The sequence below is a fragment of the Dreissena polymorpha genome, chromosome 4, assembly GCF_020536995.1.
Source record: "Dreissena polymorpha isolate Duluth1 chromosome 4, UMN_Dpol_1.0, whole genome shotgun sequence".
NCBI classification, from domain to species: domain Eukaryota; kingdom Metazoa; phylum Mollusca; class Bivalvia; order Myida; family Dreissenidae; genus Dreissena; species Dreissena polymorpha.
Window position 1 is genome coordinate 79,373,583 of NC_068358.1, and position 26,913 is coordinate 79,400,495.

General features: G+C 35.8%; 1 protein-coding gene across 3 annotated transcripts; it reads right to left on the reverse strand.

Moving 5' to 3' along the window:
• Positions 1 to 7,396: 7,396 nt before the first annotated feature.
• Positions 7,397 to 25,552, reverse strand: LOC127878978 (zinc finger MYND domain-containing protein 15-like). Of its 3 annotated transcripts, none has more exons than XM_052425556.1 (10): positions 25,397 to 25,495; positions 23,197 to 23,554; positions 19,212 to 19,287; positions 18,236 to 18,402; positions 16,452 to 16,577; positions 13,801 to 14,001; positions 12,184 to 12,275; positions 11,747 to 11,918; positions 11,226 to 11,284; positions 7,397 to 8,624 (listed from the first exon to the last, which is right to left on the reverse strand). In XM_052425556.1, exons 2-10 carry the CDS (start codon positions 23,234 to 23,236, stop codon positions 8,424 to 8,426), a joined length of 1,134 nt encoding a protein of 377 aa, XP_052281516.1. In that variant the 5' UTR covers positions 23,237 to 23,554; positions 25,397 to 25,495; the 3' UTR covers positions 7,397 to 8,423. The 3 variants fall into 3 exon arrangements, with proteins under 3 accessions (XP_052281516.1, XP_052281517.1, XP_052281518.1); XM_052425557.1 differs by having other exon boundaries at positions 13,801 to 13,997; positions 16,448 to 16,577; XM_052425558.1 differs by lacking the exon at positions 23,197 to 23,554 and having other exon boundaries at positions 25,397 to 25,552.
• Positions 25,553 to 26,913: the final 1,361 nt, after the last annotated feature.

A 26,913-nucleotide genomic window follows, 5' to 3' on the forward strand; every position in this document is an offset into this window, starting at 1 on the left:
TATTTATTTTTTTATTTATTTATTTTTTTATTTATTTATTTATTTATACATATATATATATATATATATATATATATATATATATATATATATATATATATATATATATATTTATTTATTTATTTATTTATTTATTTATTTATTTATTTATATATATATTTATATATATATATATATATTATAAATGCTATAATTCCATAAATATATAACATAATAATACTATGGGCTTCCCTCCTGTGATCTAAATATTACTGAATAACACACAACAAATGAACGAACACATACACGTCACAACAAATCATATAAAGTTAAAATAACAGCAAATTGTATCCAGACCGTGTCTTTCACAAAACATCATATCTCTCAAGCACAAATGATAATATTTCCATATACAAATCTACTTACATGTGTATCAACATAAGCATCGCTTAATTTAATGAAAGTAAAAATACACCTACCGCTTTTATACAAGCGAAGTTTTTACTCTTATTTCTCACAATTGTAAACCTTTTGTGTAATGCTACTATGGTGATGGCAATTCATAAATATTGGAATAATGTAACCACATAAACTGTGTTACGTAAGAATTTTTTGTTTTAACATATTATTTGTTGTTTATAAAAATTAATCAATTGCAATTACATTACCAGTCAGTTTCACCACTTGTAATTAAATATTCAAATGAAGGTAATCAAATATTTTTTACTGGCATTACGAATGAGATTCAATATCATTGGAATTGCTGCCTGTTTGACTTCATGATTACTTTTTGTAACAGTACAATAACTTTAGCAGAGTAACAGTTTACAGAACAGTTTATTAATTTGCGTACAGAGATAAATTCTCAACAATGATAATGACTCTTTACCGGGGATAAATGTTTTGTATATAGGTGCATAATATTGCTTTTATGATACAGTTTATAATATTAGTTTGCACCTAGATGTCTTTTTATTGACATTCGCCACAAAACGTTTAACGGCATCAAAAGGGGAAAATAAAGATCTCAATTACTTTTTGCACACGACGTTTAATTGTTTTTTGGAACATCTGTATTGACCTAACTGTACTCAGTTTGTCCATATTGAGCACAATAATAGTATTTAGATCGCATGATAAAATATAAATACGATTAAACGCGTAACGCATGACGCCATCATTATGCAAATGGCAGAGCCGCTGCCGAGACACGATTGCCTTTATTGTCATAGGTATTGAAGAGATTCCTCGCTTGGGAGTTTTAATACGGCACCGTCATTTCATACATATACGTATATTGGAGGTGAAATGTAATACATTGTTTTCTTTGACTTTTTTCGATGATTTTGTTTTTAAATATTGTAGAATTATAACAAACTTTTGAATTCATTTTATATGGGACTGGAAAAGAACATATAAACCGATAAGTATATAACGATTGTAACACTTACTTTGTAGTGCATGCCTTTCTCAGTATATGACATGTAACATAAACCTTTTTAATTCATCTTTTTTTAAAACAATTTAATCATGGTATTAATTTGCTTGAGTAAGATGGAGGACATATGTAAAAAGAAAAAGAAACTGACCTCTTAATTCATAAGTCAAATGCCCTTACAGTATGATAAATAAGAGAAAAGTCGTAATAGAGAACAAATAATTATGACTTTTATTTTCTATTTGTATCCATTCTATAACAGCCAAACAAATGATAACTGTTTTGTTTCATTGTAAAATGATAAATTAATATAAACTCACGTTTTTTATTTCAAAAAATCAGTTTGGATTGTTTCTTTAGGATTATGTCCCATTCCTGCCTTTTTGCAAATTTTTCTTAGTCGCTGTATGTTATCAACCTAATACCCTGTTTTTCCCATGTCGATCGACAGTAACCAGTCTGTAAATAACATAAACAGTGAGTTTGGACTTCAAGTCCATATTATTTCAATTGTTATGGATGGTATTAGCCTATCGTTAAACATTTTGAAGAGGTGGTCTAATATTTCCGGTACTTGTGGAGGATCGGTTTTACATTTCTACAAAATATCTGTCTTCTGGGATCAATAACCTCCTTGTGAAAGCACTTAACAAGTTCTTGAGCTATAAGACGAAGATCTCATGTTTCTCAACTGTTTATCAAGCAGATAAGTATTGCATTTCTATACCACTGAAGACCAACTCTCTGGAAACAAATGCGCGCAGTATTTCTGAAAGGGTTGATTGCTGTCTCAGACAAGTGTTTGATTTCCATGCCCACCGCTGTTGCGCGACTGTATTCAAAGATCTTATTTATGCCATTTCAGAGTTTTCCTATATATTCCTAGATACAATGAGTACAATGTAAAGCTAGAAACATATACACACGACCCTGATAACTGCATATATGAAAACGAGAAGAAGCACTAAACAAGCTATTTACGCAAACATAACGGCGATTGTATCGTAGAATTATTTGTAGAACACACATCCATTGTAACTCTTCAAAACTGTTCGAACGTATACACCCATATGCGAGTGACGAGAGTTTAACGAAACTAATCATATAATTGTTTTTCTGCAGGTTTAGAGTTGTGTGTTATGTATTTTATTTATAATACATGATGCTGGAAATAATTTGTTTCGCATTAAGGTTTCTTGAGCTCTATTATTCCAAATGTTTGGATTTTATAATATTTCAGTGTTGAGTTACTTTGAGTCACAATCTTTTCCGGTCATGTGACGTTTTGTCAATAAATTCTTCAGATTCGTTTTGTATTTCTGTATTTGATATACTTATTTTCCAATTAAAACTGTAATCATATCATGGTTTGCACACACAATTTCAGTTAATATATGTCGTTTCACATGTTCAAATGGTATGCAACTGTCAATCCAGATGTGTTTAAAACAAAACTCCTGGTTTAGCGTTCTTGACTGAATGTGTCTGAACTCGTTATTACAACAACATATTGAACAAATAACAAATATTGTCTGATCCTTTCTTAAAAAACAGCAATTTTTCGCATCCGTTGTTAATGACAATATAGGAAACCAGACATACAACTATTTGATCATTTGGAACACAATACACCTTACTGCTAAATACTATTTATGCGTGCTCATTCATGTAAATTGAACGACCCGTTTTAATATTAACATATTGCATCAACTATGTCTTAAATTAGCTATGAGTTCCTAACTAACAAATAACAAGAGCTTTGTCACAGACAAGACAGCAGTCCCCTACTAGTATAAAGTGTTCATAGTAAGAATATGATCTCCATAAGCTTTATTAACCTAGCGCGACTATTACTTATTTATAAAAGATGCAGAATTTATTTTTTAATTATTTTTGTTTACACACATGTATGTTACCATTCCAACCAAACAAAAACGTGAAATAACGCGCATATTCCTCATATAGCCATGTATTCACCTTTTGTTTATCAACCTAGCCTATGTACTTTTGGTTTTCGCAGGATCAAGATTTTTGGGCGGATTAACGGATAGACAAATAAAATCTGATATCAGGTGCACATGTCACGTATTGTCCTCTTTCCACAAACCGAGTTTCATCAACATAACTGAAGCAGAGCGTGAGGGGGGTGCAGCATGCGAATATGTGAGGTTTGACGGTGAGTTTAGTTTGAACTGTCTTCCAAAATAGCGTCGTTTTTTTGCTAAAGAGTAACTTATATTTTCAATCGGTAAGCCTGTTTATATTATATTTCTTAACAATAAATTCTCCCTTTCGGCTTTACGTGGTTGAGCTTCCTTCGTTTTTGTTTTTTTTTTGTTTTAAGATCGTTGATTCAGATGGTCGGGATGTTTTTCATACAGCATTATTATAATCGCTACAGTAAGTAACATGATTAAGAAAACACTAATATTGCACCAACCACATAACATTATTTAAAACCATAATACACATATACACTTTATTAAAGATTGGTAGGTATTTCATGTCAAACCCATTAATAAAGAGAAAAGCTGTTCACTTACAATGGTATAATTCAGGATAAAACGTAGAATACATATATTAAGTTAGCCGATCCTATTATACGGCATACTGATAAAATGGAGATATGTCACAAGGATACCTTTTCCTTGAAATTCTGTTATCAGACAGCTCGAATTAACTGTGACATATGACGCTTTTATTGCATCGCGTGGATATGACTGTTACCGGTAAGAGCGTCATACCAGATGCCATTAAACGAACAACAGCAATGAAACAAAGTAGTCCGAGATTGATGTCAACATCGTCTTAGCAAACAAACAATGCTCCTTACAGGCATGCATAAAAAGCAGCACTGTAAGATGTAACGTGCACGCTATGTGTAAGTAAATATCCCACCTGACAGAAGTTGAAGCACTTAACGAGCTTCGTCGAATTGTTATTTGATATTCTATAATGGCCTGTATTGATGTAATTGTTCCGTGTACCGAATCATTGTTATACAACCGATTCTATGGGTGTACGTTGCTTCCATGTGTTTTCATTTGCAAGTTGACAATTTAAAATGTTTCAGAACAAACGACCCGTTGGTTCACAGATATTGATCCACATGTTCAAATAACATTAAGCTGCCGATCCAGATAGTCTGCTTCTTGTTTGACGAATATACGGTAACCTTAAGTGACATTAATGCCTCTGTCAGGTTTGTGAACTCGTTCAATAAAACATTGGATGAAATGACAAATCATGATAAATTATATCAATAAAGATATAGTTAATACAATATTGGTATATGAAGACCTAAACTTCAGAGATATTATCAGGAAAGACATTCTTTTAAATACCCCGTAGTCTTTAAATTAAAGAAAGTGACCAAATGCTAAATTGCTAACAATACGTAAGTATTGGATCATCAACCTAGAGTTAACTACTACTGAACCATGCACATTAATGCACAAGCACGTATACTGCAAGACGCGTGGGAGTATTGCGCCTAATAATCAAAGTGGTGCTTAGTGCCCATTGATTACTTAATTGGACAATGCATGTACTTGCCAAATATCACGTAAAATGATGGGGTATAGTAAACCTTCCGTTCAAAAGACATGGGATTTTTTAACTACCCACAGTCTTAAGTTAGATCAATAAAGCTGACCTTTGAAATTACGTAAATTGAATGTAAAATAAATAGACACATGCCAAAAAGTCAACGATATGCACTCATAACCGATTATACAAATTGAATGCGCATAGAATGAAACATGCGAAAGTTTGTTCCTTTATGAACGATCTGTAGTCCGAAACCTAGAGTTCAATGATATGGTATGCTTTTACTGCATCGCGTGGCTCAAAACAGTCAAGTTCAACTGAACAGTAAGCGGTCATATAAAGCACGGAGCGTATATTGACGTGAAAAAAGTCAAAATGTAAGCAACAACAACAAAATGCCTTGAAATGATTTCGACATCGTTGTAGACGACAGGCAATATGAAATCTATCTTAAAGCATTATGAAAACTTGTACAGCATTCTTGTTAATATAGTCTAATTGTGCATTTGGTTCATATAAATATTACTGAAAACCGAAGGATGAATGAAGTAAACCATACAGCTCACATAAAAGCAGATTAGGCCAAATGATACCAACCGACTTGAATGGTTTATGTTGTTTAACAGATGCCAACTTTCAGAGAGTGTCTGTCAGAAATAATCATATATATCAAGCAGTAATCAGATACACGTCTGCGTACATATAGACCAACATAAGCCTCACTAACAGTGTTGAAGGAAATACTTCACCTGCATCTTTTACACAGGCGAAGTTTTGACAAATATTTTCAACATTTTTCACGTTTTGTGCATTGCTTCTAGACTGACGGCACTTTAATATAAAAATATTGCAACTACAGGAACTTTTTCATGAGGAAAATACTACCTAGTTGAAATGTGCTCGTTTTTATTTAAGTAAAGTGATCAATTGCTTATACACTACCTAAAACAACTACAACACAGCATAAATCAAAAATCAAATTAACCAGCCGGTGTAACCTTCTTGGAACGGTCTAGGGAAGGTTTAACCCAGTTAATTACCAGCAAGTATCGCCTAGATCGAAAAGTGCGCAATTCACTACAATAAATTGCACAACAAGCATTACATAAAATACATCCATCATAATTCGTCCCTCGTAACTATTTAAAGGGGTTTTGTACATACATTTTTATATAATGATTTTGTACATTTTGGGTTTGTATGTACAAAAGTGACACGTTAATAAACTATTATGTCTGTCTGTCTAATCCATTGTTATTAATTACTCAAATGTTAGTATTTCACTCGTTTTGACTCGCATTACAAATATGATTGCACATAAGGTATTTAAAATCATTTTATAAAAACATAGTCTATCAGTACGATTTCCTCTGCTTGTTCCGAGTTGCACTTTATAAAACATTTTATCAATTCGCTTACAATGATCAATTTTCTATCACGGCATACTAGAGATGCGCGTTTTGTACATTGGTCAAAAATGTTCCGGTTAAAGAACAGTTTCTTATATAATTTTGACCCAATATGTCATTTCCTTGAGAAAACGTTTTAACGATATCAAATCGTGAAATATAAAGATCTCAATTTCATGTGTGTGCAGGATGACACAATGTTACATTTCCTTTCCTGAAAATCTTTATTGGCCTAACTGAACCCAGTCTGTCCATATTTCGGCGAGCAAAATTATTAAGTTCGCGTGATAAAATAAGCAAAGCGCTGAAGGCACTGTAGGTGTTCGCTGTTGTATAAGTTTGGACGCAACTCACTTTTAAAAATTATGTTATACATTTTTATATTGCAAGTTTTAAATGAACACAACCCATTCAAATTTATAAAGAGTGTGTCTTAAAGCACAGGTCCAGATGTGTTTTTTTAAATCATTAATAAAAAATATAATTTAAGCTTCATTTTGGGAAAACAGGGCTTAATGCATATCAATTAATTGTCATCCCAGTACCAGAGACTCTCTTTAAACGAAAAAAATAAAATCAGAAATGTCGTCCTTGATTATCTTGTGCGCATTTCACAGGCTAATCAGTGTGCACAGGCTAATCTTATTTGACATGTATTAAGCCCCGTTTTCCCTGAAAGCAGCCAATATACACAGATTTCAATGATAAACACTAGACTGGCCAATGTCGTCTTACAAGCTGTTAAACACTATTAGTCATATACATCCACTGCAGTGTACCAGTGGTGAACCATAAACAGGCAGATGTGGTGGTTATCTTTCCTAGCAGACGCTCCTAGCATTTGTCGTCTGCATTATTTTACTGCAACCGGCAGTGGTTGTTTTTCCATAGCGTAGTTAAGCAGTTAAGCGCATACTGATTTGCAAACTCTGTAACATTAGTGTAACAAAAATTGCTTAACTCTTAACGAACAATGCCATTTGTATACAAATGGCAGAGCCTCCACTCAGACACAATGGTCTTCATTGTCATATTTATTGAAGTGATTGAGATCACAAGAACGGCAATATTAACAAATCATCAAATGGAAGTTGAAATATGACACTGGCATTTCATACTTACATCCAATTTTAGGTAAACGGCCCCAAGACAGTAATTGAAAATGAATTGTAATTTGAGTATTCTCAACGTTTATGCGATGAAACAAATATCCTGTCTGACATTCTATAAAAACCAGTACAATAATCGTTTCTGGAAAAGGCAAACATTGTACTAATGCACTGGAGTTGGCCTTGAGAAATGGTATTAAAAGTAAAATATGAACACTGGCAAACAATATTCATAACTTAAACTTAAACTCCATAACAATACGATAAGTTAGACTAAAGTAGCGACATGGTGCATATTAACATGACCTATTACGTCACTTGTTTTCCTACCTACAGCCCCAAAAATGATGATTTGATTGGTTGATTGTAAAACTATAAATTAATAAAATCTCACTATTACAATTTTAAATTATCAGTTTTTGTTTGTTTTCTATTAGATTTTGTGAATGCCTGCATTTTGAAACATTTACCCATGCAGTGTATTTCATCACTCTATTCTCCTGTTTTCCACTGTCGATGGACACTGCTCACCTTGTTCATAACATCAAACCTTGAGTAAACATCTTGAGCCTATGAACTATCTTGACTGGCAAATGTTGTTATCCGAATCCAGAAACAGAACATGTTCATGTATATGTATCAAGACGTTTTACATCTGTTTCCAGTCATGAAGCCACTCCTTTGTTGTAGTGGTATATATGTATGTCATCTGGACTTTGAAACCATTCAATGTCAAGCAATAGTTATGTCAACTGAGCGTTCAATATCCACATGAGTTGGTCTAATATTTTCTGATCTTGTGCAAGATGTGAACTACATTTCAACCATTTATTAGTTTTCGATGCTCAATAATCTCCTGGCATAACTAAAACAATATCTCTTCTGAAAGCACTTAACAAGTGATTGAGCTAAGAATCTAAGATGAGGATTTCATGTTTGTCAACTGTTTTTCAGGCAGAACAGTATTGCATTTCGATACCACGGAAGACAGGTGGCACTCTGATAAATGCGCAAAGGACTTCTGAAAGGGTTGATAGCTGGCTCAGACATGTGTTTGAATCCCATGCCTTCTGCTGCTGAGCGACTGTCCTCATATGTCTTGTGACCGTACTCAGTAAAATACGTTGGAATGTTGGCTGACTGCAAAAAATATACTACATTTAAATTATACATTTTTAGAATATGGTTCACTGCGTTATATATAATTCAGTTTAATAATGCGTTTTCATGGGTAATTTTAAAGTTGAGTTACGCAGTCTTTTCGTTATGTTTCGCATCATTATTGAAAGGGACAGTCAACCAGATTGACGAAAAAGAAAAGTTCTCAAATACCATCATTAAATGCTTTATATTGATAAATTTAAACATTGGATCTAAAAATCTCCAGTAAAAATAACGAATAAATTTAAACTAGAGCTTTGTCACTGAGGTGACGAATACCCCCACCACCGCATTGACACAGAATATTTTGCATGTTGTCTTCACAAAAAACAGCGGACACCATGCTCAATGTTTTAAAACGCACTAAGTGACCCTGTGACCTAGTTTTTGACCAGCAATGACCCATTTTAGAACTTGGCCTAGCCATCACCTAGATACAACTTCTGACCAAGTTTGGTGAAGCTCGGATGAAACCTACTTGAAATAGAGAGCAGACACCATGCTCAATGTTTCAAAAGCACTAAGTGACCCCGTGACCTAGTTTTTGATCCGGCATGACCCATATTCGAACTTGACATAGCCATCATCTAGATACAACTTCTGACCAAGTTTGGTGAAGCTCGGATGAAAACTACTTAAATTAGAGAGCGGACACCATGCTCAATGTTTAAAACGCACTTAGTGACCCCGTGACCTAGTTTTTGATCCGGTATGACCCATATTCAAACTTGACCTAGACATCATCTAGAAACAACATCTGACCAAGTTTGGTGAAGATCGGATGAAAACAACTTGAATTAGAGAGCGGACACTGAATACGGACCGACCAACTGACCGACAGACCGACAGACAAGCTCACTCCTATATACCCCCCTAAACTTTGTTTTGTGGGGGTATAAAAATGTAATCCTCAACAGGGCTCGAACCACTGACCCCTGGAGTCCTGGATTAAAAAGTCTCCCATATAGACCACTCCTAAATTACGAACAAAATGTCCCCTTCTGCGCCGCTTTGAAATATTTTTTTGACCTTTGACTTTGAAGGATGACCTTGACCTTGACCTTTCACCACTCAAAATGTGCAGCTCCATGAGATACACATGCATGCCGAATATGAAGTTGCTATCTTCAATATTGCAAAAGTTATGGCAAAATGTTAAAGATTTTCATTTTTTTCTCAAATTCAAGGGGAGATAATTCTGTACTAATATTGCTCATTTTCAATATGGTTTGACTCATCATTCAGATAAAGACACTGTGCAAGTTGGGAAATGATTGGATGAAAACTGTGGACTTTATTTAAGAATTGAATAGCATTTTTCTGCATTACATCAGTGTATGAACTGTCGGGAAAATTACGCCTAATTTGCATAAACGCCGACGGCGTTTATGCATAAGTTAGGTGTATTTTTCCCGAAAGTTCATACACCGATGAAATGCAGAAAAATGCTATTCAATTCTTATAATTACAACACAAAATGATCTTAAAGCTGAAATTCTGTCGTGGTAAGGGTCATAAAAGTCGTTTTTAATCTAGCATATGAATCTATTTTCAGTTTTGGTTTCATCTCCATCAATGGGTATATCGTTGAAGTTCGCGCAAAAATATAACGTCATTTCGCTATTGACCAATAAAAACAACGCCATTAAGTTTTGCGCAAAACATAACGTCATTTTGGCAACTTTTTTATGACCAGAAAGTAGGCCATGAATATTCATGTTGAAATTTGCATACGAAGTGGGTTCATCGAAAAATGAAAAACCGGTCATGTGATCAAATTATCCAATCAGAATGCAGCATTCATATGAAAGTGACAGAAGTTGTAATTATTGCGTAAACAAGCCTTATTTCACAATTTTCTCAAATTCAAGGGGAGATAATTCTGGACTTTTTACTCTGATGGAACCCATTTTCAATAGGGTTAGAGTCCTCATTAATATAAAGACAATGAACAAGTTTGAAAAGAATCGGATGAAAACTGTGGACTTTATCGTGTAAACAAGAAAAAGTCTTACGCACGCACGGATGACAGAAACCACGCCATGACATAAGCTCTTCAGGCCTTCGGCCAGTAGAGCTAAAAATGTACCTGTTAGACATATTCAGTAAAATTTTATTACCGAATATACTGAAAATATGAAAACTTAACAACATTTTTCAATTAATGTAATATACCAGTCTTTATATTTTAATCAATATTAACTAAAAATTGTAAACAAAATACGGTATTTTAGATTTTTTCTTTATTTCGTGATATATAGCAATCTGGTTGACCATCCTTTTAACAACGATATTGCTTTTCATTAAATAAAATATCAAAATAATCTGAACACCTTGGTGATGATTATCAAAATAATTAAGGTTTGTACAGAGCTTAAAATGATCAAGAAATGTTCCTCACTTAAAGTAAAGAATATATTCCGATAACTCCAAGAACCTTTGAATATCAACTTAATTAATGATACAGTATGCTTAGATAACACCATTTGAACAAGAATGTATTTATGTTCAAAGAACAAGGGCTTCAAAACACATGTTGATATAAAAAATCATAAAATATCTTCAAGAAGGGTTGCCTACCTGCAACTTGTCTAGTGTTTTCTTCCACGTCTTGAATACATACAGGCCAACATGAAAAGCTGTTGAGCAAATAATATATTTTCACTGTTAGCTCAAATATGTTTATCATAAAAATGATAACATCTGCATGGATTTAAAATCAAGTAAAGAAACGGACCAGCAATATATACAATATATAGTCAGCATAATAATATTGCATTGTTTCATTGTCATAAATTAAATGAAGGTTTAAAATGTCTACAATACGTAAATAAAATTTGCATCTTAGCATATAAACAAGCTAGGCAATAAATGGTTATGTGTTTACATATAGATCAGTATTTCACTATAATTATTTTTATTTTTACTTAAAAGGATGTATCAATTGTTCAATATGGTCTTTTATTCAAGTAAAAAGGGCTAGAAACATACAATTCGGCTGCAGCTGCTTGTCCTATGTCTATCAATGTTTTTTGAATTTTTTATACAACCAAATCCGGCTAATTTGGTAGCTCTTTTAAATTAGTATAAAATGGTCATACCAATAGCAACAGTAGTTTTCCTGTCATGGGAGACAACCTTGTGGTAAAGTCCACGCACCACCTTGATGGATAGCCTCCCTTGCTTATACACCAACCCATCCCGACACCAAGGCACTTCTGCCCCATACATGTGGATGTCAAACTCACACATGGGAAGCAAAGCTGACAGCTCCTTTAAGCAAAAAACATATATATACTTTAGTGGGAAAATACACACATATGTACATGGACTTTTTTACAGTATTGTACAATAAATACAAGTAAAATTTAATTTTAATTAAATGCAACATGACAATTGTTTTAATCAAAACAAATAGTGTGATAGTACAATTTGCATGTATGTATTGCAGGTACTTCATTTAACACCAAAAATGTATAAGCTTGAAAAAAAATATTTAGGGTTTAAGAGACATAATGTAGGTAAGAAATATCATTACCCTGAACAAAGGCAATAGCTCAGTCTCCAAAGATACACCAATAATGTCCACAACAATGAGCTTCCTTTCTGTAATACTTCCTAGCTCAGGATCTACAAAGCAAGGACACAAATAGAAAGGCTTTAACTGTTCTGCAACCAGGAGTTACCTGTAAAACATGAACATTCTAATCAATTTTTTACTTTGGTGTACTCTGGATCTGAACTTATATTTGAATAATTTATATCTACACATATGTTGTTGTAATTGTTTTTTTATATTGACAGGACACCGACAGATGACAAAATCAAAATAAATAAACATGCTAGATCTCTTTATAATTTGTCAATGGTATTTCTCATTCATTAAATAATAAAACTGCATGCATAGACCTTATAAGAATTTTGAAAAACAAAAGGGCCATGATGGCCCTGAATCGCTCACCTGACTAATCAAATACAATCCCAACCCAGATTTCATCAAGATAAACATTCTGACCAAATTTAATAAAGATTAGATTAAAACTGTGACCTCTATTGTCTACACAAGGTTTTTCTATTATTTGACCTAGTGACCTAGTTTTTGACCCAGGTGACCCAAATACAATCCCAACCCAGATTTCATCAAGATAAACATTCTGATCAAATTTTATAAGGATTGGATGAAAACTGTGACCTCTATTGTCTACACAAGGTTTTTCTATTATTTGACCTTGTGACCTAGTTTTTGACCCCAGATTACCCAAATACAATCCCAACCCAGATTTCATCAAGATAAACATTCTGACCAAATTTCATAAAGATTGGATGAAAACTGCGACCTCTATTGTCTACACAAGGTTTTTCTATTATTTGACCTAGTTTTTGACCTAGTGACCTAGTTTTTGACCCAAGATGACCCAAATACAATCCCAACCCAGATTTTATCAAGATAAACATTCTGACCAAATTTCATAAAGATTGGATGAAAACTGTGACCTCTACTGTCTACACAAGATTTTTCCAATATTTGACCTAGTTTTTGACCTAGTGACCTAGTTTTTGACCCCAGATGACCCTAATACAATCCCAACCCAGATTTCATCAAGATGAACATTCTGACCAAATTTCATAAAGATTGGATGAAAACTGTGACCTCTACTGTCTACACAAGGTTTTTCTATTATTTGACCTAGTTTTTGACCTAGTGACCTAGTTTTTGACCCCAGATGACCCAAATACAGTCCCAACCCAGATTTCATCAAGATAAACATTCTGACCAAATTTCATAAAGATTGGATGAAAACTGCGACCTCTATTGTCTACACAAGGTTTTTCTATTATTTGACCTTTTATGTGACCTAGTTTTTGACCTAGTGACCTAGTTTTTGACCCCAGATGACCCAAATACAATCCCAACACAGATTTCATCAAGATAAACATTCTGACTAAATTTCATAAAGATTGGATGAAAACTGTGCCCTCTACTGTCTACACAAACAAATTGTTGACGGACGCACACACGCACACACAATGGACGCCGGACATCACACGGTCACATAAGCTCACCATGTCACTTCGTGACGGTAGAGCTAAAAAAAGTAACTGTTAACTCAAACGCAGTCTTCAAATCATAGGCAATATAAACCTAAGCACATACAGTCTATATGCACCCTGTGCTGTATGATGTGAAACACAGTGAGTGGCCAGTGAAGTAGAATGGCAATGGGGGAGTCGAGCTGAAATCCTCGCAGGCTGTAATAGTCTGCCCAGGATGATGGGGTGCCCGCTGTCTGTGTGATAGGATCATCAAGGGTAGTGGACTCAACCGGTAACACTATGCAGTCTTCATTGAAACTTCCTGATAAATGGTAAACGGACTTGTGACTAAATTGTATAAATTATAGTCATTATAATTATTATTCATATTACATGGCATTTCTAAGCACAGATTTAAAACTGTTAGCTATTCGTTGAAATCAAAGTCTCAGTGTTGCATAACTAACAAGTCTAAGATCTCAAATTTTGTCTGAGTCTTAAAAACGCACCAAAAATATGTGAAACATTCAACCCTAAATGACTTATTCTTACAACCAAACTGTATTCATAAAGAAAAAGATGAACAAGGGCTGTTTGTAAAACATGCATGCCCCCCATATGGGCTGTCAGTTGTAGTGGCAGCCATTGTGTGAATAAGTTTTTTGTCACTGTGACCTTGACCTTTGAACTTATGTAAGTTATCATCTGGAAACCATTGTACTATTTCGAATCACTGTGACCTTGACCTTTGACCTAGTGACCTGAAAATCAATAGGGGTAATCTGCCAGCCATGATCAAGGAGGGAGTGAGAGGGGGGTATAATGTGGGGTGTGGTAATTTATTAGATGTTTTAAAAAAAAAATTGGGGGGGGGGGGGGCGGGGTTGTAGGGGGGAGTGAGAGGGGGGTATAATGTTGGGTGTGGTAATTTATTAGATGTTAAAAAAAGAAAAAAAAAAATTAGGGGGGGGGGGGGGGCAAGGGGGAAAGAGTAGGGGGGGGGGGGGGTGAGAGGGGGGTATAATGTGGGGTGTGGTAATTAATTAGATTTTTTTTTTTAACATTTTTTTTTTGGGGGGGTGGGGGGGGTAGGGGGGTGGGGGGTGAGAGGGGGATATAATGTGGGGTGTGGTAATTTATAAGATGTTTAAAAAAATATTATTTTTTGTTTGGGGGGGGGTGGGGGGTAGGGGGGGGTGGAGGTGAGAGGGGGTATAATGTGAGGTGTGGTAATTTATTAGATGTTTAAAAAAATGGGTGGGGTGGGGTTGGGGGGGGAGGGGGGGAATGAGAGGGGGGGTTAAAATGTGGTGTGTGGTAATTTATTAGATGTTTAAAAAAAAAAAATTGGGGGGGGATGGGGGATGGGGGGGTAGGGGGGTGGGGGGGTGGGGGGGTGGGGGGGTGAGAGGGGGGTATAATGTGGGGTGTGGTAATTTATAAGATGTTTAAAAAAATTGGGGGTTAGGGGGTAGGGGGGGCAGGGTGTGAGAGGGGGTAATAAGGTGGGGTGTGGCATTTATTAGATGTTTAAAAAATTGGGGGTGGGGGTGGGGGGGGGGTAGGGGGGGGTATGGGGGAGTGAGAGGGGGGTATAATGTGGGGTGGGGTAATTTATTAGATGTTTAAAAAAAATTGGGGGGGTGGGGGTGGGGGGGGGAAAGGGGGTGGGGGGATGAGAGGGGGTATAATGTGGGGTGTGGTAATTTATAAGATGTTTAAAAAAAAATATTTTTTTTTTGGGGGGGGGGGTAGGGGGGGTGAGAGGGGGGTAATAATGTGGGGTGTGGTAATTTATTAGATGTTTTAAAAAAAATGGGGTGGATGGGGGGTAGGGGGGGGTAGGGGGGAGTGAGAGGGTGGTATAATGCTGGGTGGGGTTATTTATTATATGTCTAAAAAAAAATTGGGGGGTAGGGGGGTGGGGGGGGTAAGGGGGGTGAGGGGGGTAAGGGGGGTGGGGGTGCGACAGGGGGTTTAATGTGGGGTGTGGTAATTTATTAGATGATGTTTAAAAAAAAATGGGGGGTGAGGTTGGGGGGGGGGAAGGGATTCTGGTAAGGGGCGTGGGGTATTGTTTGGGTGGAATCCATTGTGGTATTCAGGTAAGTGTTGTTTTGTCAAAGTAATAATAAAATGTGATCATAAAAAATAACAAATGATCTCACACTGACATTATAAATATCCTCTTTTCATTAAAAATGAAATTTAAACTTTGCATTTGTTTCCCATGTATATAAGAAAGATATAATAGTGTATTACCTCCCCTGTCCTGCTTATATTTGTATTAATCAACAAAATTAAACATAACACAATATTTAATATACAAAATATACAAAAAATCTCATATTCTGATAAATTCTTTACTGATCCACTTTATTTTACTCAAAGGAATATGTTTCATTGGACTGATAATTATAGATTTAGGATTACAGACCAGTTGCTTCAGTTATATTGTTCAGAGTTCGCCCTGTTGGCTGCATATGCATTCTTGAGTTATCATCCAAAAACCATTTTACTATTTCGGGTCACCGTGACCTTGACCGTTGACCTAGTGACCTCAAAATCAATAGGGGTCATCTGTGAGTCATGATCAATGTACCTATGAAATTTTTATGATCCTAGGCCCAAGCGTTCTTGAGTTATCATCCGACAACCACCTGGTGGACGGACCGACCGACAGACCGACATACCGACATGAGCAAAGCAATATACCCCCTCTTCTTCGAAGGGGGGCATAATAAGAAATTAACCCAGTACAATATCACTTACCTACTCGTTTAGCTGCTGTGTAGGGGTCCTGCATGATGCCCATTCTTTCTACAACCCAGGCCCCCTGGTTGAGAAGTCCTTGCTTTTGAAGGAACGGGTCCACAAGGAAATCAGACTTAGTGGTCTCTGTTTAAAAATACACTTCGTGAAAATTGTGTACACTAAACATTTTCGATGCAGAAGAAAATAACATCAAATCACCATAAAGAAATACATACCAAATAAATTAATAATACTTAGAGGATAATACACGTCTGAGCCGGGCCAGGCAGTGATAACTGGCCTGCAGGTAGCATAACAACCCGAGGGCTTTAGCCCGAGGGCCGTTTGCGACCTGGGGCCGATTATCACTGCCCGGCCCGGCTCAGCCGTGTATTAACGTCTATAATGTATATCTTACTTTTATACTAATTTATAGATGGGCCAAGGTTTTGAGTCATAAAATCATACTATTTTGGTCCTTCACTAAAATTTATGAAGAACCAGCTTTCCGTACTTATATTTTCTTTGAATTGATTACGCAATTTATGACGTATCTCATGTGACGTAATTTAAATGACGAAACTAGCTAGACGCTATGGATTTAAGGACAACAACAAATCGGACTTGGAGTGTTTTTATTTAACAGTTAAATATTTTTTAAGCATTGAACGATGAGTGTGTGTGTTTACGATGGATTATTATAATATTATGAATGTGAATAACAGTGTTGGGATATAAAACTGGAATGAAACTGGTGTGACAGCATTTTCGATTTCGTTAAAATGTCGAATAAAGCGATGTTTTGTTGAATAATTGATGGATTAAATTTAAGAAAAGTGTAAGTGAATTGTTCTTTAACTGTTTGAATGAATTCGATGTTGAGTCGTTCCTTTGTCAGTCGATCAAAGAATGTCTATCCACAAAGAATTGCCTGCTTACATCCAGTGCTTTAAAATGGAAGAGATGGATTGCGATGAAGAAATGTGTTCAGAATTTTAACTCGTCATGGAAGCAAATTAAACTTTACGAAAATAAACATGGTTATTACACAACTTCGGTGAGTAGAACAATAACCTAGATGTTTTACTTTTTATGGCTAAGATTGGGTGTGAACGCCTTTTTTTATTCCAATTGAACATCACGCGCACACATTCTGAGGGCCGAATATAAATAATCGGCCCTAGGGCCGAATATTTATAAGGACCCCGCAATGGTGATAATGGCATGAACAACTGTACAAATTTGTTACTATATATATTAAGGTATATAGTATACTTATTTTAAATCATTTGGTTCCAATATACATTATATCTTCAAAACGTTACAGACCTCATGCAGAAATAATACCATGATATGTTATTTGAAAAACTGCATGATGAAATTAAAGTCCAGACTAGCTGCTTTATGCATGAATTTGATCTTTGATCTTTCTATACCATTTTGACCTACAAGTTAGGGACAAGGATCTTTCATGCAATACCGGTATGCCGTCTCCATATTGTGAACTTTTCTTTTGAGTTATTTGAAAATTACAAAATAAAAGATACACTCCAGACAAACTCTGATGGAAGATTTCTGAAGCAAACAACCACCCTAACCCTAACTATTGTGACCACCATATTGGATTCAACAAAAAAACATGGACTGATTCTACAGGAATCTGGGTCCTTATCATCCAAGAAAGCAATTTCATTAGGACACTGTCACATTTAGATATATTTAAACAGGTTTTTACTTCTATACAATTCGTTGTTTTCACTTATCCTTCAATTATTTGATATTATAAATCCGATAATGATTACCATTTGCAAAACTAAATGGCAGGTTTGCTAGCTCTCCCTCTAGACCCATGTATGTCTGCAGTCTATGACACAACAGACAATGACTGTGGGCCGCGAGATCTCCCACCCGAATCCAGTCTTCATCACGGCAGGCTCCACTACAGTAATACACAGCGTGGCATGATCCACTGCAATCAGAGAGGGTTACATTCAGAAAACCAATTGCCACACAGAAATTAGAGACATCACATTACTGATTAGTCATGAAATTCATTACAAGTTTGAATGTTGTACATATTTTCAATTTGAAGTGTAGTCATTATTCGCTTGACAAGTTTGTGTCTACATGAAGACCAAGAAGAAAAGGCATCCATGGTGAATACAGTAAACAGATTTCTACTTTGTATCAGGGGGTGTAAAAACATGTTGCTTATAAAGATTGCACGAACAACAAAGTTTGAGTATGTTGTTTTTTAAACAAACAAGACCTTTTCTGGTGAATTTAAAGAGACTTGCATACAGATTGTTGATTTCAGACCTAAAAGAAGACTGTGCACCAGGGAGAAAAATACCACTAATCACATAGACTCATTCTAAAAACACATATTTGTTTATGAATAATTACGATAATTTGCGATAATCATAAAGCTTAATTATTATTACAAGCAAACAATTGAATAATTTGGAGTGTTTCTCTTGTTTGCATTATGGATCCCATGTTATATACAAAGTATAAAATGCTACCTATATTACAACTCTCTTGATATAAGTAGAGAGCTTAATGCCATAGTCTTTAAATCCAAAGGCTAATGATTCAAGCCCTGGTTAAGGGAATTTTCGGTCTTTTCATTTCTTTCTAAAATGCTAATCTTGTTATAACGATGGCCCTCTTTTCTGCTTTTTTAATTTATCAACATAAAACATTTAATGAAAAGCTTCAAAAAGGTACATAATCTTTGAACAAGTCCCTTTAAATCAAACCAAATGTAATTTTTACCATTTATTGCCCTCCACGTCTGCACACTGGGAACCACACACACTGCAACACCTTGATGTCATATGGCTGGCCACATCTGTAAGACAAAAATACAGTAAACTATTAAGTTGGATAAATAATTATGTCTTTCTAAGAAACAGAAATCTGTAGATACCCTAAAAAATCTGCATTTTCCATGTAATTTAACCAGTTTTCATCAACATCATCTAAATCATATTTAGATGACAGATAATATAGACAAAATGTATCAAACTACACTAAACATTTAGGCAGTTTACCAATAAAAGATAGAATCAAGAGTCTATCGAGATTCAACAAAAAATATCTTAATTTATGTTATGGATGCAAACACGATGGGAGCTTAATCATTAAAATATTAATTGAACATAAATAAAAAATTATGCACCTGCACAGGCATTTAGTTTTGATCAGCAATATTCAATGCTTAACATGCATATTTTGCACTTGAAAGTAATGCACAAATCCTGAGCGCTGCTTAGATAATTTGGATAAAGGGCTTGTTAGACAATATAACAATGCATGTAAGAAATGTGTCCATAGCCTATGCATGACTCGGCCTTTCACTTTATGCCTTAAAATTAGTTTCTTAAAAGTTATGTCTGAAACTAGGTGTCTATTGTCTTAGTATGATGTGAGGTGATGAGACTTGTGATACATGTGATCAGTCCCGGCCGGCAAAGGCTGCATGATTATAGGACCTCCTGGCTGGCAATAAATTTTAATTTTAGGAAGGACTGTTAGTGTGATGTGAGGTGATGAGACTTGTGATACATGCGCCACTCAGTCTCCTTATGGTAATAATTTCTGAGAACTTATTTTAATTGCATGATGAGTGACAAAGTTATGGCCTGCACAAGCTGTTTTATGTCCAAACTTGACTTTTGACCTGGTAGCATTATATTCATTGACCTCTAAGGTTTCATGTCACAGGGTGAGAAAATTGTGCGGCCAGTCCAGGACTCAAACCCGTGACACCTCGCTAACAGGGCGAATGCTCTCCCGACTGAGCTAACTGGGCCGCCACAGAACTTCTCCCCTAGGGTGGCCTAGTTCAGACGGTGACATACAACACCACTTGAATATGTATTCCTCCTCAAATACTTGGATTCAGGTTGATATATAATTAACCATGGGCCTCAGTAGGAGTATAACCAGCTAATGTCACTGCAACCTGTGGGTGGCAAATGTCACAGGGTCGGAAAATTGCGCGACCAGTCCAGGACTGGCACCCAGGACACCTCGCTAACAGGGCGAGTGCTCTCCTGACTGAGCTAACCTGACCGCCACACAACTTCTCCCCTAACATGACCAACTTTAGACCATGACATACAGCACCACTTGAATATGTTTGTTCTCGAACACATGGATCCGGGGTGATATATAGTTAACCATGTGCCTCTGTAGGAGTATACCCAGGTAATTTCACGGTCCCATGTTGGGCGCCAAATGTCACAGGGTGAGAAAATTATGTGGCAGGTCCGGGACTTGAACCCAAGACACCTCGCAAGTTTTATATCGGTACATGATGTTAACACAGCACACAAATAATTGTTGAATTTGGGGGTGGGCTATATAAATTAACATATTTTAACATTCTGAGTATCTTGGTGTTTTCCATTGCAAAATATATACATTTTCTGGAACAATTGACATGTTAGAAACCCATTTTTATGATATATAATAATTATTCTGCAAGCTAACAATTTCATGTTAGTTGTTTTAATTTGTTTAAAAAAAAACATGTTTATGATACTTTTGTGTTTACTATTATGACATAAAGCAACAAATGTGGCTCATATAACTGATTAGAAATGCACCTGCATTCCAGACAAAGAGATTACATGAAAATAGCTTTTGTTAGTAGCAATTTATATTTATAAGACGCGCAAAGAATTTATAGATACTTTTTAGAGGAGCTAAATTCTTTTAAGCGTCTTATCGGGGAAAAGTCAATTTTGTGGTGGACACCAGAAAGTTTTCATTTTCACCAATTTGCGTGAAATTGAAAAATAACATTACAAACCCATAAAGTTTTAGTTCAGAAGTCCATTTTTATTTTAAATATCGTCGAATTTAAGTTAGAACGGCAGAAATTATTCAGTTAAACTTCTGCTTAAATGGCAACACTATCACTGACATCTTGCCATATTATGAAACAGATTTAAATATCAACCAATAGGAAGAAGGCATTATGGTGGAACGTGTACGCGTAATTTTATTTAACATGACCTTAAAACCCGACTTTGACCTAGTAGTAGATCTAGTACGCTCATCTTTGTCGATTTAATAAGCATATGTTCAAAACAGATATAGTGCAGTTTCTATTCACTCTTCTTAGTTTTAGCAACTTAATGTGCATGTCTTTTTCACACCTCCGTCTGTGTTGTTATATGTACTTATTCTACGTTACATAGGATGGTACATGTATACTGTATGATCTGTATAACTATTATTTATGTACCGTATACAAAACAAAATATGTTATTAATTTCAGATTTTGCAAATTTGTAATTGTCACTTTAGAAAAAAAATCAAGAATGCTCAATTAAACCAGAAAAGTGTAATAACATCGCTTTACTATATAACTCTCTGCGCTCACAACAGACGAACACAAACTGTATTTTCCGCGGTTTATTCTTCACATTTAAACCAGATGGCTTTACATCGAGGCGTGTTATCGATATATATATTCACAGCGAGCGAATTGAGAGATATTGAAAATTTGAATAGTGGTTGGATTTAAATCGCTCAGGCGTGCAAAATTCAAAGTGTCGTTACATAATTTTTACGGAACATTATCGAGAAATGAATTATCTACACAGGTATGTAAATATTATTGCAATCCGTTGATACTAAATGTCTGATATTGGGGCTTGAATGTTGCGCACAAATTCCTTGCGCAGCAATATAGGCAAAGAAGGAAAACATTCCACCATTGTTTTAATCGTTCCCCTGTTGTATGCTCCAAATATTGCCAATATAAAAAGTAGCTTAGCTGTGAAACCCAGCTCATTGGTTTTTCTTAGGAAGTCTATGACAACCTAGAACAAGGTCAACAAACTGATATTATAGTCATGGACTTCAGCAAAGCCTTTGACAAAGTCGACCATCACAAACTCCTCATGAAACTTCATAGACTAGGGATACACCCCGAGACCATTTGTTGGATAAGGTCATTCCTATACGGTCGCACCCAGCAGGTTGCCGTCGAGGGCCATAACTCTGACAACCTTCCAGTCCTATCTGGCGTCCCCCAAGGCTCGGTCCTCGGACCTTGCCTGTTTCTCTCATACATTAATGACCTCCCTGACAGTGTTAAGAGCAAGGTTAGGCTTTTCGCAGATGATACTATTGTTTATTTCACAGTTAAAGATGCACAAACCCTCCAAAATGATCTCTTAAATCTTGAAAACTAGGAAACCAATTGGTCAATGGAATTCAACCCAGACAAATGTGAAATCCTTAGAATCAGCCGCAAAAAAACATCCTTCCTTATTCCCTACAAACTCCATGGTATAGAACTAAAAGCCACAGAGACTGCAAAATACTTAGGTGTCACCATAAGTAAAGACCTGTCTTGGACCAATCACATAAACAACATAACATCAAAGGTCAGTAATTCACTAGATTTATTAAAAGAAATATCAAAACTTCAAATAAAAAGGTTAAAGAGATTGCCTACAAAACGTATGTTAGGCCCCAGTTAGAATACTGTTCAACTGTTTGGCATCCTTGGCAAAAATATCTCATCTACAAAATTGAACAAGTCCAAAGATCAGCTGCCAGGTATGTTTGTAATGACTTCAACTATACCAGTAGTGTTACCCAAACGCTAAATGATCTCAAATGGCAATCCCTAGAACAGCGTCGTAACATCAGTAATGTCACCCTATTATACAAAATCCAAAATAATCTTGCGTGGGTTGACCATCACCACCTGACACCCACCAGAAACCTGAACTACCTGGTACCATACTCAAGCACACAGTATCACTCGAATTCATTTTTCCCACGTAGTATTCGTCTGTGGAATGGCCTGCCTGTGTCCTTACAAGCTAGTCCCAGTTTAGACATCTTTACTGGGCAGCTGCATCCTTTCCACCAGTTCTAGTCTATTGTGTTTTTAACTTTTTATCTTAGTCTTGTAGCTGCTTTTATCTTTTTATCTGTACCTAGTAAATTGCACTTAAAATATCTTTAACAGCTATTTTCTGACAACGCGCCTGCTTCTGATAATCGTTCAATGATTGTATGGCAGTACCATGTAGATGTAGATGTTAATATTTGAGAGTGTCAACAAGTTGGACTACAACTTCAGCGACCTGGTGTCAGTAGAGCAAAGTCTCCTAATTTCGACATGTCCATTATTTCAACATGCTTTGACATTTTTTATCTAATTCAGCCTAGTGCGGTGCGTTCTAGTCAATTTGAGTTCATTTTTGATGATGTCATATATTACTGCCATCATCAAAATAGTTCATCCATAAAAATTTGCATTTGTTTTTTCCGTAAACCAAGGTTGAATAACACAGATTGTTTTGTGTTTTTACGCGAATTCGGCCCTTATACAAAGCTGTCAGACACGCAGCAACGAACAGTAAGTCTCTTTTCGTTTTCTTGCGGGAATACGTTATAATTTGTATTGAGAACGGAAAAACAAACATGGAAGATCACATTGTTAAACAGTTCATACTAAGCTGTGAGCTTTTTGACGGCAAATGCAGGGGTGTCGAAGTTAGGATAACAAAAAATCGTTTGGACCGTAAATTCGACATAGCGAATAATATAATTAAATAACTATTACGCATTGCCTTATGTAATCTTTTCATTATATATAGAAATATGGGTGTCGGTCAGCTCGTACCTAAGTCAACTCACACGGTAGTCAACTCGCACGTTTTATATAGATCAACATCATTACTGGGTAATTTAATATAACATGAACATACCAGCTCTAGTTTTTCTTGAATTCCCTGAGCTTTTAGGAGTATATACGTACAGCGACCTGGAGGGTAAATAGCTGGAAGTTGGATTATTGCCACTAATACCAGCTCCATCCTTAATATATGAATTTTGCAACCCTGTTGCAAGCCAGATTTAGCAAAACGTGCGTTTGTTCTTTTCATCAAACTCCATCCAGTCAAATGGTTTAACCAAGTCGTCTGAAAAACACGCGACTTCGGTGTTTCATTTGCTTTAATTGTTTGTTTGTTTTCTGATTTTTTAGACTCATTTTCATCTATTACTAATTTCCGTTTCGTCGAAAGTGGAATGCCAAAACCGGCAAGCATACGTTGCACATTCTTAACACGAATGCTTGGTTGTACAAGTTTAATATTTTTGTCAAATTCATATCTACAAGTTAAAAACGGGTTACAATGTTCTTTATTGAAACAATGGAGCTGGCCGACTAACTGTTACAACAATTAACAACTTTTGGCCAAACCGGGTCTCAACTTCTTTGCCGACATTCACACGTTATTGTTATCAAAACATCGTGACAATAAACAAGCACTTACTCCAATTAAGCGCCGTCCGCACCGTGAACAGCGAACGTGTTAACGCCAATCGGATTGAAAAGGAAGCGGAGTTAAGACTTATCGAGACGTGTGCAAAACGCATTGAGTCTTCAGGAAGCAGTGTTGATTGAAGCATTTTAATCATCAGATTACGTCACGGGTTGCTATTTTTGGCGTATGACCATTTTTAGGAAGTACAGTGGACATCATGGGGTTTTGTTATCTGTGGGCATAATATACGGCCGTACGCCACTAAGCGCAAGCCAAAAGAATAATATTAATTACGATTTTTAAATGTTGTGGTAATTTTCTGTTCCATTGAAAGAATAAAAGTTTTGTTTACTTTTTTTTTTAAACTAGGGGTGTCGAAATAAGGGGCACCATGTCGAAATAACGATCTCATACTTCGTTAACATAGTAAGAACGATACGTATCAAGCATCCTTACCGCACAGTATACAATTAAAAAGCACAGGATGCAATAAGTTAAGTTAGTGGTATGTCGAAGTAAGGAGGATACCGATCAAATAAATTGGTATACACATTTTAACCTTAAACTGTCGAAATTAGGGTACTTTGCTCTAGATGAGAGTTTAATTATTGCAAATACATAATAAGTTAATAATTTTAGTCAAAATTGTCTTACTTTCTTTATTTTAAACGGTACTGTAATGACAGATTGTCTATTTCATGTTTTAATATCTACAAATCACATAATGACAAAAATCATTTAAGCTTATTTCTCCCAAAAGAAATCAGCGAACTTTTCACTAAGGGAAGTAACTTATAATCATCAAATAAGAAAGATTAGGTTGCACTAATATATTTGGATAAAATATATTTTCGAAAGATTGCTACAGGTACAGTCAGTTCACCGAAGCATATTACATAACAAGTGTTTCTTGTTAAGCTACAAATGAATTTTTGAAAACATCGTAAATTAATTTAAAAATAGAGCAAACAGGTGGTTTGGTGGTAATAATGCACCATAAACATAATATTTAACAGTAACCTTATCGTTTAAAAACATGACACAACATCTACAGTACTGACTTATTCAAAGTTAAATTCATAACTTTTTTATTGATTTCATTTAATGTATAAATATTCACTATGTGTCGAAAGAACATGCGGCCATAAGACCCAGTGTCGACAGACTTGGAGGCAAGATATTAAGTCCATATGCCACATCAGAAACCTAGATCATTCCATAAAAATGAATTGTACATGGTACATACCATTTATGTGTATGTTATTTTTGTAGTTTTACAGATGGAAATGGGAAATGTTTAATTATCCATTCTTTTTCAGATCGATGAACAGGACCTAAACGATGCACTCAATGAACCGTTCTACAGGGTGACGGTCACGGTAAAGGACCGGAGACAAGTGCGTGATACTAGCGACGGACGCGCAGCTGGAGCTGCTTGCGAAGACAAACCGCTGTATATGGAAGGAACTCTCAAAGTAGTTTACTCGCCGATAACACAACTGTGTTCAATTCATTTCTTCGTGAAGTACGAAGATGTTATAAAACAGCTGCCACGTACTATGCTTCCAACTCAAGACTGGGAGGAAACGAAGGGATTAAAAAAACGGTAAATACAAAGTTTAGTTTACAGATTTCTTATCACCTTACATTATATTTACTTTATCATATATTTTATAACTTATACTAGTATCATAATGCTTTATTTTACTTCTTACTGTTATTATAATTATCTCTTTAGGTGTTGCAGAAAGTGGACTCGCTTCTTAGCGAAACCAAAGTTACAACGTTCGCGGTCGCCTTTGATGCCGGTCTCTGGAAGGCCGCGCGAGAAGTCTGTACGGATCCTGCAATCAAGGGCTGTGCCTTCCACTTCGGCCAGGCATTGTGGCGAAAGTGCCAGGAAATAGGTTACAGGACAGACTACGAGAGTAGAGATCGAGTGTACAAGATGCTGTGGAAGGCATTCGCGCTCCCTCTTCTGCCACCAGCCGACATCCGTCCCTCGTTTGAAAAAAATCAGAGGGAAAGGCCAACGCGACCAATAAGCCCCTTCTTCGCTTATGTCGAAAAACGTGGATGAGCAACAGCTTATGAGTGGTATACGAACGATCAGCTCGAACAAACAATGACGTTGAGGGGTGGCACAACAGCTTAACCGCAGGGCGAAAAAT

Coding starts and splice junctions, on each gene's coding strand:
- LOC127878978 (XM_052425556.1), bottom strand. CDS start 23,236: ATGAATTCGAGTGATACTGTGTGCTTGAGTATGGTACCAG. Junction 18,403..19,211: donor GACGTGGAGGGCAATAAATG/GTAAAAATTACA, acceptor CTCTGATTGCAG/TGGATCATGCCACGCTGTGT. Junction 12,276..13,800: donor GCACAGGGTGCATATAGACT/GTATGTGCTTAG, acceptor CTTGCTTTGTAG/ATCCTGAGCTAGGAAGTATT.